The sequence below is a fragment of the Nannospalax galili genome, unplaced genomic scaffold, assembly GCF_000622305.1.
Source record: "Nannospalax galili isolate Female #2095 unplaced genomic scaffold, S.galili_v1.0 scaffold186, whole genome shotgun sequence".
NCBI classification, from domain to species: Eukaryota; Metazoa; Chordata; class Mammalia; order Rodentia; family Spalacidae; genus Nannospalax; species Nannospalax galili.
Window position 1 is genome coordinate 4,520,471 of NW_008358774.1, and position 17,197 is coordinate 4,537,667.

General features: G+C 37.0%; 1 protein-coding gene across 4 annotated transcripts in view; it reads left to right on the forward strand.

Moving 5' to 3' along the window:
• Map3k5 (mitogen-activated protein kinase kinase kinase 5) overlaps positions 1 to 17,197 on the forward strand; it is a 260,949-nt gene that overhangs the window by 143,213 nt on the left and 100,539 nt on the right. For all 4 annotated transcript variants that reach the window (XM_008822054.3, XM_029558127.1, XM_029558128.1 and 1 more), the window contains one exon: positions 11,351 to 11,463. In XM_008822054.3, coding sequence (XP_008820276.1) covers positions 11,351 to 11,463 — 113 coding nt within the window. The remainder of the gene's footprint in view (positions 1 to 11,350; positions 11,464 to 17,197) is intronic.

The window sequence follows — 17,197 nt, forward strand, 5'->3', positions numbered from 1 at the left end:
GTGTGTGTGTGTGTGTGTGTGTGTGTGTGTGTGTGTGTGTGTGTATGCCAAAGCACGTATTTGTAGATCAGAGGACAACCTGTGGGAGTTGGTTCTCTTTCTCTACCATGTGGTCCCCAAGGATCAAACTCAGATCATCAAACTTGGCAGCAAAATAAAATAGCTGTGATTGGTAAATGACTCTTCTTTTATTAAATGTAAATCTCCCCCTGTATTTTCTGTCTCTCTCTTCCTGTCTTCAAAGAGGATATTTCAACCTCTCGTCCCACTCCTTTCCCTCCTTCAAAGCTCTCCCAAATAGCTCCTCCAATCTTTTCAGCCCTCTAAGTTCATGAGTTTACATTTTCATTTAAAATAATTGGAACAGTTATTGGAAGGATAAACGTAGACTGGTCATGAATATGAAAACTAGTTTGCCTTTATGCATAATAAAATAAGTACAAGTTAAAACTGAGCATTTTGCTCTTTTTATCTGTGGCAAAGGTGAAAAGAGATGAGACCATTTTGATATGGGTACAGTGTAAAAATCACTCCTACACTGTTCTTGGGTTATAAATTGCCAAGATCTTTCTGGCATGCAATTTGGCATTATGCATAAAGAGCTTTGAAATAATTCATGTCCTTTGATCCAGTTATATCATCTGGAACTTATCCTAAAGAAATAGCAGATACAGGAAAAAAAAAAAGGTGTATTTACATTGACATTCATACACTGAATTCTGTACTAGCAAAAAAACAAGAAGAAACCTAAATGTTAACAAAAAGGAAATTGTGGGCTGTAGAGATAGTACAGTGGTTAAAAGCACTTGCTGCTCTTTCAGAGGACCCAAGTTCAGCTCCCAGTATCCACATCAGGGAGCTCACAACTGCCTGTAACTCCAGCTCCAGGAGATCCAATGCCCTCTTCTGGCCTCTGTGGGCAACTGCACACATGTAGCACACACACATACTCTAGATCATAGACACATAAATAAAAATATAATTTAAAAATAAATGATAGTATATCCATAAGATGGAGTGTTGTTCATTCAAAATTCTAGGGTTGGTTTCTTTGTGTTGTTTTGTTTTGATGGGGGTGGTACAAAATATACTTACAAAGAGGTCTGCCACCTTAGCCAGCTTTGAGAATACAGTTCACTAACATCTAGTATATCCATACTGTGTACCTCTATCACTACCATTCATCCACAATGCCTTCCATCTTACAAAGCTGAAATTCTGTACCCATTTGTTTCTTCCCTCAACCCCAGGTATCACTATTCTGTTTTCTGTTTCTATGAATTTGACTACTGGAGTCACATCACATAAGTGATATTTGCTTTGTGATTATGTCAATTGACTTGCCATCATATTTTCATGTATGTGATAGCCTATGTCATCAATGTCTTCCTTTTTAAGACTAAATACATTTCTTCATATGTTTATACATTTTGTTTATCTATCCACTTATCAACAGACATGTAGGCTGTTTTAATCTTTTGAATATTTTAAGCAATGCTGTTATAAATATTGGTGTATGAATATCTCTTTTGAGACCCCACTCAAAAGAAAATTGTAGCTTTGAAAAAATATTTCTGGTAACATGTATTATAAGAAATTAAAGTGCAGATTATAAAAATAGCATGATTTTTCTCTTCAGGAAAAAGGTTTGTATGTACTTAAAGAAATGGAAGAAAGCAGAGTTTGGGGCTTTTCAAATTTTTGCTCTGAATGTTCTACTGTAAGGCATCTTCACCAAACAGTGGCTGGAATTAGAGAGGTTACCCCACCACCACCACCACTACCACAATCTCTAGATCACACCAGCAGAATGGCTCCACACTCAGTTTCTGTACATGCTATCTTACTTTGCCTGTGAGTCATTTCATGGGTGGTAATTTCGGACATCTCTGTCAAGACACAAAGGACCATGGCATTCTAATTTAATTATTGTGTTTCTCTAAAAGGATCACAGCTATTATATCACAACTAAGAAAAGTGACAGCTAAATAGAACTTGAGTTCATTTTCTCCCAGTTGGAAAATAGGGGTTCTTCAGCTAGAAATAATCAATTCAACAATACATTTTTATGCTTGATAGCTCTTGACTAGCTCAGCAACTATGCAAAAAATGAACCTACCCTTTATTGTGAAGACATCACTCACTTTACAATCAAGACTCACTATTTTTAAAGTGAGTTCAGAGTTAAGTGACAGAGGAAGTTTTCTGAACAAAAGTTATTACTTTGAAAGCTTTGAATAAGAAGTAATTCATTTAAAATGTAACCATAATATAATTACATTTAAATACAAGAAATACTGCTTTTCAAATGTAATAATGAATTGAATAAAACAATGAATTTACTCCCTTGCAACAAATATGTGGTATGAAAAATAGAAAAAGCAACAGAAACAGAAGTAATTTCATACTGTTGCTCAAATATAGTTAAAATTCTCTTAAAATGGGAATGTTTAGTTCCTTCCCTAAGATTTGTTTTCTGAACGAAGTTTTCTTTACTCTTGGCTAATGATTTTAGTTCTTTCTTAATAATTTTTCACTATTAACCATTGTAGATTTCCTTACATACAGTGTTTATGTTCATTTATCATGATAATTAAATTGTGAAGTTTTCAACAATGTAAAACTTCTTCTTTAACATACTTTATGAACGTATTTTCAGCAATATTGACGTAGCAATTTTTTGAAAATACTAGTCTTTAGTTTAATAAAGCTGATTAAATAAATGTATCTTGTGAAAAAATATTCTTAGACTATATCAATGTAGACTACAAACTTTATCCTTAATGTAAAAGCAATCCTCTCTGCTTTTGTTTTTCAATATAAGTTTTCCTGTCCCACTCACCACTCTTTTACAACAAAAAAAAAACATAACAAGAGGATCTGGGGAGATGGCGTGGTCTGTAGAGAGCTTACCACATAAGCACAAGGACCGGAGTTCAGGTCCCCAGCACCCACTGAAAAAACAGGCTCAGTAGAGATGAGGAGGTGAAGGCAGGCAAATCTCTAGAGCTTACTTCCCAGCCATCCTCACTGAACCAGCTAGCTTCAGGTTCAATGAGAGACCCTGTCTCATAAAATAAGTTGGAGACACCCGACATTGTCCTGCAGCCTCCACGTATTTATGCAGATATGAATACACACATGCATGAATGGGTACTGCCCCTACCCACCTACGCCACACAGGAAAAAATGTCATAAAAAAGAAGTAAAATAATTTTTAAAATACAAACTAAGGATAGACAGTGATACATGAGACACTTCAGGCTTTGGAATCCAGAAGAACAAGGTCAAGTTCCTGCTTGACCACTTCCACACTTGCATGACTTACTATTTCAGTGTTTCGGTTTTCTTAGTATGAGGAATTCCCCTGATGTTAAACGGTTGTCAGAGTTAGAAAGGGTATACCTCAAGTGTCTCATACAATAGTTTCTGCCTAGTAAGTACTCAGTAATCAGAGGCTGCTTCTATACAGTTGTTCTCTTAGTATTTCTGTGGTAATCATAGGTTTCTCTGGCGGAGGCCATCACTCATGCTATATTTATTAGTAGAAACAATCCTCTGTAGGAAGATCATAAATTCCTACCCTTGGGTCCCATGCTTGACTACATGTGTCTTAATGGATGTGCTTTCTACGTTTCAAGAATCATTTTGTGGTTGTGCTATGAATACCCTTTACCTGGTCATCCCACAAGTGACTGTTTCTTTAGTCTGGGTCCCAGAGGAAAACAGTGTGTAGCAGAGCTAAACCATCTTCAGAGTTCATAACACACAAATGTGACATGAACATAAGTTGGGATTTTCAAGTAGTTTGATTCTGTGACACATTTACTCTAAAGTGACTCAGTTTCAGCTAAAATGATAGTTTCTTTCATTATTTTAGCATGTATAGGTACTTTTACCAAGTTTGAATCTTAAATAAAGGCAAAGTGGTTTTATACATACAAACATATTATATATATATATGTGTGTGTATATATATAGAGAGAGAGACAGAGACAGAGACAGAGACATAGAGAATTAGTACCAAGTAACTAGAAAAAATAATGATTGCAAAAACAATCTACATGCTTTCTATGACTGAGCTTTCAAACCAATAAACTTCTCAATAAGAAAAGAATCATATAATTCTTCAGAGGAAACTAAACTCTCCCTAGACATAAGTCAGTTTCTCATGAAAGATGTTATATAGGGAAAACAAATTCTTTATGAATAGCATCCTCACTATATTTATTAGATAATGAATTCCAACAGTATTAACATAATATGACATAGTGGAGAGGATACCAAACCACTAACTGAATGTTGACCAAGGAGGTAGTTCATGATCATGGCTTATCCAGATGGGGACCAAGAATACTAGAGAAAGTTAAGAGATTCTTCACATATTGTATGAACTGCTGTGTTCAGGACTTGTCATGGTTTAGTTCTTGGGAGGAAGCAGTGCCTTCTTCATATTACAGATAAGTGTAATCACTTGCATTGTTTCAGGACCCTGATGAGTCATGGGCTGGAGACTCATGGACAGCAGGACTGACAAAGTCCCTGTCCTATGGAGCAGACGATAGATAATAGAATCATTTCAAATTAGTATACATTCTGAAACATATAGGACCACTTGGGGTTTCCTTGCCTCCCCTTCTGTCATGCTAATATTTGCTTTTTAAAAAAATATTTACATTGCATGCAAGTTATCATATTCATTTGTGTAATGTTGACTTCTCAGAAGTAGCTTTTTTCTCCTATAGTGTCTGTAGCATCCATGCTTCCATTCCTCCTCTGTGTTCCTTTATCATAGCAATAATTTTCCTCCCTCCTATTCATCCCTTTCTTCCTTCTTTCCTCCATCCCTCTCATTCTGTGCAGAACCTCACTCTGCAAGGAAGTTTATCCATTTCTTTACATTTCGCAAAAAAAGAACTTTCAGCACTACTGATTTTTAAAATTGCAAATCCTCTTTGTATTTCATTGATTTCTTATCATTTCTTCTGATTGAGGGATAATAGATTGCCTTTTTGTAGATGAAATCTTGGAGTATTGATTTTTTTCAACATTGCTCCTTTTCCAACATGTGTATTTAAAGATATATGTTGTTCTACATCCCAGATATTTTAATTGATTAAACTTTTCAATATTGCTCAGTTCAAATATAATTGTCAGTATGATTTCCTCTATGACCCTCAGGAACGGGTTGTCTAATACCCAAAAGTATTTTTCATTATTGTCTTCTATTGTAATCTTTAAAATTTTTTTTATTTATTGTTTTTATTTTACATGTATGAATATATTGCCTGCATGTATGTAAATGTACCTTTGTCATGTAATGCCTTGGAAATCAGAAGAAGGCATTGGATCCCCTGGAACTGGAGTTACAGATGGTTGTTAGCCACCATGTGGGTGCTAGAAATCAAACCTGGGTCCTCTTCAAGAGCAACCAGTGCTCTTAACTGCTGAGCCATTTCTCCAGCCCTATTGGAATCATTTTATGAGAGAGAACACACTGCATTATTTCAGTTCTTCGAAATTGTTAAGAAGTGCTTTCTGGCCCAGAAGAAGGCTCTAGGCATTGGTGAAGCATCTCGGATAAGTCTTTTAGTAGCTCACTAGAGATTACAGTAGCTATCCTTGAATTTCACATACTACCTTAGATTTGTACTTTATCATTTTAGTAATAAGAAAACAATTTAAATAATCAACAAATTTAAGTGCTATAGTTCATATATTTTATATCTAGTCATATATTTACCTGTTTTGATGTTTGTTCTTTCTGTAAAGAAATGATTCTGACTAGAATGACTTACCTTTAGTTAGAAACTACTTCTGGTGGTTTTTATAGTGTGGATCTATTGGCAACTGGTTCTCGCAGGGTTTACTTGTCTAAAAATATCCATTTTACCTCTTTCTCTCTTTTTATCACTCTAAAGATGATACTACATTTCTTGTGCCTTCTAGTGTTCGTATTACAAAACCAACTCTTGCTTTTGTTGTTCCTCTGAAGGTAATACACCTTAATCTTCTCTAGCCAACTTTGTTTACACTGTTCCTTTCCTTCTCCTTCCTTCCTGCTTTCCTTCCTTCCTTCTTCCCTCCCTCCCTCCCTCCTTCCTTCCTTCCTTCCTTCCTTCCTTCCTTCCTCCCTCCCTCCCTCCCTCCCTTCCTTTGTTCCTTCATTTTCTCCTTCTTTCTTCCTTTCCTTCTTTCTTTATCAGTGCTGGTTTTTTTAACTCAGGGCATCAGTAATACATGATAAAGGCTGGACTATTGAGCTATACCTTATCCCTGACCCCCCTCCACCACTCCCCCCGCCCCAGCCAATTTTAAGACTGTTCTCTTAAGCCAGGTGGAATGATGCATACCTGTGGGCAGGCTGAGACAGGAGGGTCACTTGAAACCTCCAGTTTGAGACCAGATGGGTAACAAAACAAGACTTTGACTTAAAATTCTTTTCTCTGTGTTTTTGGTCTCAGCATTTAGATTATTTTATTTTACCCTGCTTGAGTTTTTCTAAACTTCCTGAATCTGTGGGCTGCTGTTTTCATCACATTTTTATCCACATCTTAAAATATTTCTTGTGTTACATGTTCTCTTCCTTCTCTTCTGGGAATACAAGAATACATATGTTGCACCATTTAACTAGGCCCCCATGTCTCTTGTGCTCTGGATTTGTGTGTGTGTGTGTGTGTGTGTGTGTGTGTGTGTGTGTCCTTCTCTGCTTCAGTTTTCTTTCTTTTGACATTTTTAGTTTTCCAAAACTATCTTCTGTTCTGCTTAGTATGTTTGTATGTTTTTCAGCCATACAATCAATTTTTTATTTTCAAGAATGGTATATTTTAGTTCTAGATTATTTGATGTTTTAGATTCCAACTCTGTTAAAGTTGTAGTTTTTGCATTTTGTTTCTCCTTTTCTCCATTTTCTTTACCATATGTGTAGTCATTTGAAGTCTTTTTTATTTATTATTTTTATTTTATGTATATGAGTGTATTGCCTGCATGTATGTAAGTGCACCTGTGCCATGCAATGCCCACAGTGGCTAGAAGAGGACTTCAGATCTCCTGGATTTGGAGTTAGAGACAGTCATTAGCTGCATGTGTGTGCTGGGTCCTCTGCAAGAGCAGCCGTGCTCTTAACCGCTGAGCCATCTCAGCCCCTTCAACTCTTACCTATAAACTCCAAGTCTAGCTGATCTGTGTGAGCTTTCCTTGCCTGTGTTGGTTCTTCTTCAGTGGTCACATCTTCTTGACCCTTTGTTTGCCTCATTATTTGTCATTACATACCAGGCATTTTTGTATTTCAGAATTGTTCGGACTGAAGAACACTTCATTTGCTCTCACAAATCCTGTAGGTCAGGAAGCTGATGACGTCAACAAATGACCCGAGACTGTGTCTGAGTTCAGTTTTGGTTGACCTAGTTTATCTAGGTTCATCTTTGTCTTGGTTGTGACCATCTTTGAGTTGTGACTGAGAGCTTGGCAGGTCTCTTGAGCCCTTAAATACTATGGGAGATTTTTGTCTGCCTTGGAGTTTGGGATTTAACTTTTTATTCTTATGCCTCATTCAGCTCAAAAATATAGTAAATTCCTTATTTATTTATTTATTTATTTATTTATTTAGTGTGTATGTGTGTGGTGTATGTGTGTGTGTGTGTGTGTGTGTGTGCATATGGGTACATGTGTGTATTTCTGAATTTGGGTACATGTACGTGTGTGCACGTGTGGTGGCCAGAGGTCACCATTGGGTGTTTTCTTCAATCTCTCTCTGCCTTATTTTTTTAGACAAGGCCTCTCACTGAACCTGAGAGCTCATGGGTCAGCTAGATTGCTTGGCCAATAAGCTTCAGATATCCACCTGTCTTTGTTCCCCTGGCATTGGGGTTACAATGTGTGTTGCCACACCCATCTTTTTATGTGGGTGCTGGGGATCCAAACTTAGATCCTCAAGCTTTCAGGGAAAGCACTTTAATGACTGAGACAGCTCCCCGGCCTCAGTTATTTCTTTAGAAATAACCTTTTGTATATTTATTTCAGGCTCCTCTGCCTCATGAGACTTTAACCTAGTAGGACATCACCTGAGCATTGCCAGATATATTTTATTCTGCCATCCCAGTCCTCCCCACCACACCTTCTTATACAATAGAACCTATCTTTCTTATACAACAATAGAACCTTTCTTATACAATAGAACCTATCTTTCAATACATGTCCTGTGAAGAGAACTGGAGCCATATTGTTTGAGGCATCTTCAAGTTTCCAACCCATGCAATTATCAAGTAGACCACTGGTTTCACTTCTACCAGATAGAATTTCAAATAAGCAAAGAAGCACTTTCATGGCCAGTCCTAGTTTCATGGTCAATAGCAATTCAGCTCATCTAGAATGATATTTCCTTCTTTAGAGTTTTTTGGGGGGCAGTGTTTTGTTTTTTTGTTTTTTGTTTCTGAGACAAGGTTTCACTATGTAGCTCTGGCTGTCTTGGAACCTACTATGTAAACCAGGCTGGCCTCAAAATCCTAGAGATCTGTCTGCCTCTGAGTCCTGAGTGCTGGGATTAAAGGTGCGCACCACGACACCCCCTTCTTTAAAGTTTTTTTTTTTTTTTTTTTAATGTGTATGAGTGTTGTACTTTCATGTGTCTACCTGCCCTTGTGCTTTGCAATGCCTGCAGTGGCTAGAAGAAGGCATTGGATCCCCTGGAATTGGAATTAGAGACAGTCCTTAGCTGCCATGTGGGTGCTGGGTCCTCTGCAAGAATAGCCAATGCTCTTAACTGATGAACCATCCCTCCAGCCCCCTTCTCTAGAGTTTTAATTCAATGATTTTCTTGTTGCTTCCATAGATCTCCAATGTAAATAAAAGTGTTTTACCTGCTTGTATTAGTGACTGGTCTCATGCTGTAACAGAAGTACCTGACTGAAACAACTTAAGGAGGAAGGATTTGTTTTGGCTCACAGTTTCAGAGGGCACAGTCCATCATGGAAGGGAAGGCATGATGGAGTTCATGGAAGCACAGCCTTCAAAATAGTGCTGCAAGCTGGGGACCAGGCATTCAAAACATGAGCATGTGGGGGAATTTCAAATTCAACTGTCACACCTCCCTAGTTGTTTCAGTATTTGAAGGCCTCCATGTAGAGGCCTACATTTACTTTGAAGATATGTTTTTACCAGCACTTAATTATTATTCTGCAATGTAAAACTCTATGTAACTTTCTAGCATTTAGAGTTTACTTTATTCCATATCACACAATATTAGTGAGACTTTTCCATCTTATAATAAGTAGCCTTGCAACTTAGTTTCTGATTGCATATTTAATGCTTTTTCTTGGTACAAATTCATACATGTGTAACTGTTGTGTCAACAAGTATGCATAAGGGGTGTGTGTGTGTGTGTGTGTGTGTGTGAGTTCAGATGTGTGGGTGCCATTATGTGCACGTGGAGGTCAGAAGACAATGGTTGGGATTTGGTTCTGTCCTGCCCGTTTTATGGGATCTGGAGATGGAACTCAAGCTGCTGAGCCTGCACATAAGCACCCCCTTCCACCGAGCCACTGAGGTTGTTTTTATTATAGGTTTTAATATTGACAGTTTTTTCTAAGAAATACTATATTTTGTGAAATTTCCTACTTTTTGTACTTGTATATTAATATATAGTAGAGGATTTTTTGTTGTTGCTGTCATTATTGCAATAAATCTGCATGCCATTTCATCCCAGAAATATCTAGAAAATGTTAAGACACTTTCATTTACTTTTTGATTTAGAATACAAAAATATATGTTGTGTTAATGGAAATAGAGATAAGCTCAAATATTTCTCCTGGCTGGTGTAGGCACATAGGAAATAGTTCTTGCTGACTGACTTGGGCACGTCTTGGTTTTTATAAGTCTTTATAATTTTGAGAGGGATATTCCATGCTCTATGATTCTTTATTGAACAGTATTATGTATTTTGATATGTTTTGAAGTAAGAGAAATATCACTTCTGGCTTTTCCTATGCTCTTAATTTATTGGAACTTGCTTGTTTGTGAACAAAGACAAAGACCTTTAAGACATAAGTGTGTCTAGGACTTGTAAGTTATGTCTCCCTTGATATGACCTTAGATGTCTACAGTCTGGGAACATGGTTTTTCCATTTAGAATGAAAGCAGCTATATTTCTAAAAAGATGAAAATACTTTGCAACCCATCACAGTGGTAGAGTTGGAATTTCTTTTCCTAGTGAACAAATACTTAATTAACAGAACCAAATGATAAAGATTAATAATTATTTACTCTTTGTTTCCATTGAGAGACATTTGTTCTCCTTAAAAGTAAAACCCTTAAGAAAGGTACTGGAGCTTCAATATTTGGAAATAGGTAATTTTGTTTAATGTTTAACTTATTTTAAATTATAAGAAATTTCAAATATATATAAAAACCAAGACTATAAATACATGACTTTCCCTATTATCACCCATCTGCTATTCCTGTCTTTAATTTACACAGCTATAATTTAAATAGGATTAGCTTCTATCTTGAAATTGTAATGTATTTTTCCTTATATAATTGTTAAAACTCTCCAAATGGTTATTTGTTAGGAATGTGTGTTTTCTTCATTCTGATTTTCTTTTGAATAAAGGCTTTTCATGTGTTTTTTTAGGGACTGGAGTGTTTATTTACAAGTTCTTCTCCATGTGTCCAAATGAAATAATAATGAATATCATTGCCTCGTTAATATTGCATGTGTGGAAACCTTTAAATGGATCCTAGGAAGTGTTACCTTGAAGAATGTGGTAGCTATTCAAACACTGATGTCCTTTCACATGTGAAAGTGATTTCCAAGGCTGACATTCAGTTTCATTCATATTCAGAAAAGTGTGTTTATACTCTTTGAGCCAAAATTAGCATGCAGAAGCACGTCTGATTTTCTTAATTTCTTCCAGGAATGGCTGTTTTTGTTGTTGTTTATATCATTCACAAGGAACTGATCAGTTTGGTGTGTTACCCAGATAATCCTACTCAATGCTTTGTAAAATTAAGACAATTTAAAAACCACTTGGAAAAAATAAGTTCAGAGATTTCAGTTTAAGTTTCTATTGCACAAGTTTATACATTTCTGGTAGATGGTTGAAGACCAGAATTTTTTAAAAGACTGGGGTTACTAGGTCGAGGGTGGGTTAAGTAGGGGAATCAGAGAAGCTGGGGGGATGGTCAAGGATATGCAGTTACTTAAGCATTAAATCCTAATAGCACACTAGATTCTGGGGTGAAGGCCAACGGAATATTTTTTGCTTGGGCACCGGAGTTATGCAAACAGAAGTTATTACACACCCAGGGTTTCATGATTGAGAAAGTAAACTTGTACATTTCGTTTTTTTCGTAGGTTCAAAAAGGCATTTGAGTCTGAGCCAACACTACAGTCGGGAATTAATTATGCGGTCCTCCTCCTGGCAGCTGGGCACCAGTTTGAATCTTCCTTTGAGCTTCGGAAAGTTGGTAATTGCAGCTTAATATTTTTAAAAGAAGTCAAGAAACTGGACCCAAACTTGGCGCAAAGGAAAAGACCCTTTTGCTTTCTATTATATCTTATCCAAACTCCTGGGGAAAAAGTTTATTAAATCTCCCTACTCAGTGTTTCACACTATTGAAGAGAATTCTGATTTGGAAATATAATCCACATTTTAGTTTATTTCTCATACTGTTACAGTTCAAATTCAGATTGATGGTATGAGCTCAGCCCCCAGCTCCGGGAGATGCTAGTGTTTTGTAGAACATTGGAAATGTTTCATATTTAAAGTTGTGTGTTGGGGGTGGGGCGCTTTAAAAGGAAAACAGCGAAGCATCTGCTGGGCGTGGTGCTGCACATCTGTGATCCCAGCATTTGGGAGGTGAGGTAGAAGGATCAAGAGCTCAAGGTCATCGTCAACTATTTAGTGAATTCAAAGACAGCCTGGGCTAAATGAGACCCTGTCTCAAGACAACAACAACAAAAATAAAAAGAAAGAAAAGAGAAGGAGGGAGGGAGGGAGGGAGGGAGGCGGGGAGGAATGGAGGAGGGAGGGAGGGTAAAGAAACTTCTACTTTGATTTTTGTTTCTCAAGCACAGCTGCCACTATGATTTCTTGGGGGCCAGGGGAGGGGTGTGTGTGTGAAGTGCCAAAGACCCTAGAATAACAGTAAAATATTGGACTGTCTTGATGGCAATGGTCTTCTCGGAGACTGTTTCTGAATTGTTGCCATTGATAGAGTACGCTCTGTCTTTATCTGTAGTATTGTCTTGTCTGCTAACCTTTTGGAATGTAAAGGAATGAAGGCGTTTTTGTGGATAAATTTTGAGTGGTTGTTTTGATTTGGGCTTTGGCAGCCTTTTTTTTTAAAGATTCTAGATCTGGAAATACCTTCTGTGTAATCAGATTTTGCTAGCCACCCTCTTTAGACACCCTCCCAGTTCTTAAAGGAATTGTTACCATAGACATAGATGTCTTTGGCCTTTTCAAAAGAGAAAAGGCATTGATGTTAATTAAATTATGCATTATAAAAGATAATGCATAATAAATATTAATAAATTTTCCCTAATATTTTAACTGGAAAATGTTCAAATTCCTTTGTCATTTTGAAGTGGAGTATAGATGAAGATAGTCAGAACTCTGAGGTTGGAGGACTGTAATATAACTTTGTAAAGTAAGCATACTTTCTTTTATTCAAGAAGAACTCAACACATATTGAACAAGTTTTTGAAAACCTGTGAAATTGAATTAAAATTTGGGAAATGGGGCTGGAGAGGCAACTCAGTTGGTAAAGAACTTGCCATACAATCATGAAAACTTGAGTTTGATCCCCGGAGCCCACAAAAAAAAGCTTGGTGTGGTAGCCTGCTTGTATCCCTTGTGCTAGGGAGGTGGAGACAGGTGGGATCTGTAGGGCCAGCCAGCCTAACATACTTGGTGAACTCTAGAACAGAAAGAAACCCTGTATCAAACACAAACAAAAACCCAAGGTAAATGTCACCTGGGAAACCATACATGAGGTTGACTTCTGGCCTCCACAAGCATGTGTACATGTGCCTCCATCTCACAGAGATCCGCCTGCCTCTGCCTCCAGAGTTCTGGGATTAAAGGCGAGCAGCACCATGCCTAGATTCATAACAGACTCTTAGTTATAGTTGTGGTTTGTTCAAGATTATAACTAATTGCTTCATAGGTCTTAGTTTTTAAAATAACCATGGATGTTTCAACTACTTAGAACTAGGACTTAAAAACCCAGAACCACATCTTAAATCTTCTATTTTCAGCTTCATAAGCTTTAAAATTCATATTCTGACATTAAGTAAATAAAAAATAAAAAATGGAATTTTTTAAACCATGAGATGTTTCATGGAAAGTCAGAATTATAGGTTTAAGTCCCTAGTAGTGTTGTTGTGATGAAAGAACACTGTGTTTGGATTTGAGACAAGCTACTATTTCAATCTCATTTTCTGTGAGCATTAAAAATTATGAAATGGGGAAAGGGATGTAGCTCAGTTAGTAGAGTGCTTGCCTAGCATGCACAAAGCCCTTGGTTCAGTCCCCAGCACCACATAAACAGGGCACAGTGGCCACACCTGTAATCCCAGCACTCAGGCAGAAGTGGAGGCAGGAAGATCAAGAAAGGCAAGGCCATTATTGGCTGTACATGAGATCCTGTCTCAAAAAAACAAACAAACAAACAAAAAAAAAAAATCAAGAACCAAGACAAACCTCCAAAACAAAATAAAAATTATGAAATATAAAAACTTTATTAATGAATGTAAAAACCCATACATCTAAAAAATAAGAGAAAATAATCAAAACAAAACCAAAATCCATCACCGGCCACTAAGAACTCCTTTGGAGGTGGCCACCTTTTAGAAAATTAGAGCTCAGAAGAAAAGGGTTAAATGCTTTTCTTCAGGGCTGGAGAGGTGACTCAAGAGCTAAGAGCACTTATTGCTCTTCTAGGGGACCCAGGTTCTGTTCCCAACACCCACATGATACTTAACAGTCATCCTTAAGTCCAGTTCCAGGGGATCCAGTGCCTTCTTCTGACCTCTCTGGGCATTGCACACATGTGGTGCACTTAAAGACATGCAGGAAAAACACTTATACACATAAAATGAAAATAAATATTTAAAAATTTAAATACTTTCCCTTCCTTTGAAGAAGATACTATAGTTTATCTATTGATGAAGTGTATCTCTGCTTGAAGTATGGTATAAACAATGCCATTGCTCAGGAAAACGCATTCTTTTAAAAAAATCCTAGTTAAAAAGTAGAAAGAATGATAAAGCTGATATTGATAATTGATATTACAGTAATTTACAGTGGCAAGGTCATCCATTAGAACTAAATCCATTAAGTGAAAACTGTTATTTTAAAAAATACACATCTTGGGCCTGGAGAGATGGCTCAGCAGTTAAGAGCACTATCTATTCTTGCAGAGGCTGTGTTTGGTTCCTAGAACCCACATGGCTGCCAGCAACTGTCTGAAACTCCAGTTCCAGGGGCGGGATCCAGTGCCCTCTTCTGGCCTCTATGGGCATTGCACAACACAAATGCATTCAGGCAAAACACACACACACACACATACACACACACACAATTTAAAAAGAAACACCTTACCATATGTACATGGTACCTGAGCTAACCTCTGATGAGATTACTTATCACAAAGGAACAGATGTATCTGTAGAAAGATTCTGCAAAATAACCAAGCTCACATTACTTTTTTTTTTTTTTTTTTTTTTTTTTTTTTTTAGACAGGGTCTCCCTGTATTCCCAGCTGGCCTGGAACTCTCTATGTAGACCTGGCTGGCCTTGAACTCACAAAGATCCACCTGCCTTTGCCTCCCAAATGCTGGGATCACATCACTATTTTAAGTGATTATTACTATTACCTGGGTAACCAGATATGTATCTCTAGATTTGATGAAGTCCACAGCATCAAATATTCTCACCAAATGTTCAACTGGAAGCTTAATATCCAATATACACTTCATAGGAATCATAAGATCTAATGAAATAAGTTAGGCAGTATGATGAAATGCCATCAGACAGGTCCAGAATATGGGGATGTTCTACAAGACAGTATCTTTCCTCTTCTCAAACAAATGTGTCTTAGAACAAAAAGTATGACGGTATTGGTTAGATTAAAAGATATAAAAACCAAATGTGATCCTTTATTGGATTCTGGTATAAAAGAAAAAACTAAGGTGGACATGGTGGTGCATGCCTTTAATCCCAGCACTCGGAGGCAAAAGCAGGCAGATCTCTGTGAGAACAAGACCATCCTGGTCTACATAGCAAGTTCCAGGCCAGCTTGGGCTACAGGGAGGCCCTGTCTCAAAAAAACAAAAAAATTAAGTGAAACATTTGGGTAATAATTAGAGGATTTGAGTTAGGAGTCAGGAAAAATTACTATATAATATTAGGGAATTATTATTTTCTTTAGTTGCCATAATGAAAGAAGATTTATAGGATAATTTTTATGGTAATTGTAATTTGGAATGGTTCAACGTAAATATTCAAGAAAGTGGAGTACTAACAAAATATTAACAGTTATTGAAAAAACTGGCCATTCACTGTAGTACAAATTAATGTATATGTACATTAATACATATGTGCATGTATATATATATATATATATATATACACACACACACACACATACATGTGCGCGCGCATGTGCGTGCATTGATGGGGTCAAACCCAGCACTGTGCATGCTAAGCCAATGTTCTACCACTGAGCTACTCACCCCAGCCCCTAACTATAGTATATTTTCTACTTTTATATGTTTGAAATCCTTCATAATGGAAGGCTAAGATGAAAAGAATCTAATCTCTGCCACTTAATAAGTTACTAAGTTTCTCTTTTGCTCTCATTACACAAGGAGAAATTCTCTAGCTCATTGTGTTGTGTGGATTGAAAGTCAGCATTTCCAGTGTGCTCAGTGTTAGGCAACTAATGAGTGTTCTGTCAGAGCTTTGCATCCTGCCTTTCTCCACTGAAATAGCCTTGACTCTAGTAACAATTACTGGGTCATAAAACTATGATAAAACTATACTACTGAAAAATCCTCAACACTTACAAGTCACCCAGTTCTAATGAAAACAGTGTTAAATTCAAAATACATAAACAGGTCAATGAAAGAAATGATAAAAATGATTTGAAATAGCAAGGACACACATGCATTGCTTATAAATTTAGCCAAAAATGTTTGCATAGAAAAAATTTACTACCCAACAGATGGATGCTTTTGAAAGCCCTTGTCAAGAAACTCCAATGGATTCTCATATGAACATTTGAAAATTTCCCTATTTGACTTTTTTCTAGTTCCCTGTCTAGAACTTGTAATGCTAATTACTCTTGCCTTAACTTCTCCTTCACATCTCCTATTCATGATTCAAGAACTTTCTTCTTCCCTTAGAGACAAGAGTTATGCAATTTGGGAGTCTTTTAGAAAGACCCACTGAAGGGGTACTCCAATTGCCTCACCCTGCGTCCCTGTTCAGCATGGAAGAAGCCAGAGCAGTTGGCATCCCTATTCCCTATTGGCAATTTGGATAACCCCTTCAAGAGGATGGTGTGATAAGAATAGGAGGTAGGAATTAGCTAGGCAGTTAGGGGTAAAATACCCCAAAGAAATGTAGCCAGTTTCCTGTCTAAAAGTCAAAATGTCCTTGGACCTGTTAGCAACATACTCAGTTCCAAAGGCCAAAAATGTCAAAAGTATTTGGGAGATTGTATCTAATCCTTAAAAGATTTTAGGGTTACCTTTTCAGAGGGGGGAATGTTGGAGGGGAGGGCGTGAGCATGGATTTGATCAAAACATCTTATATACATGTATGAAATTCTCAATAAAGTTTTTGTAAAAGTATAAAAAAGAAAAAATTTACTGAATTGGCAAAAGGACTTGGTAAAATTACAATTTATATTCTTGAACATAAGTTGCCATTCTTTATTAATTTTTAAGTATGGATAAACAGCCTTAAAAAATACTATAGCCTTGGCCCAGCATAGTGGTACACATTTTTAATCCAAGCACTTAGGAGGCAGAGGCAGGAGGCTCTTTGTGAGACTGAGATCAACCTAGTCTGTATGGTGAATTCCAGGCCAGCTGGGGCTACAGGAAGACACTGTTTCATAAAACAAAACAAACAAACAAAACAAAACAGCCAAAAAAATATTGTAGCCTGGAACCTACTATAATACTATT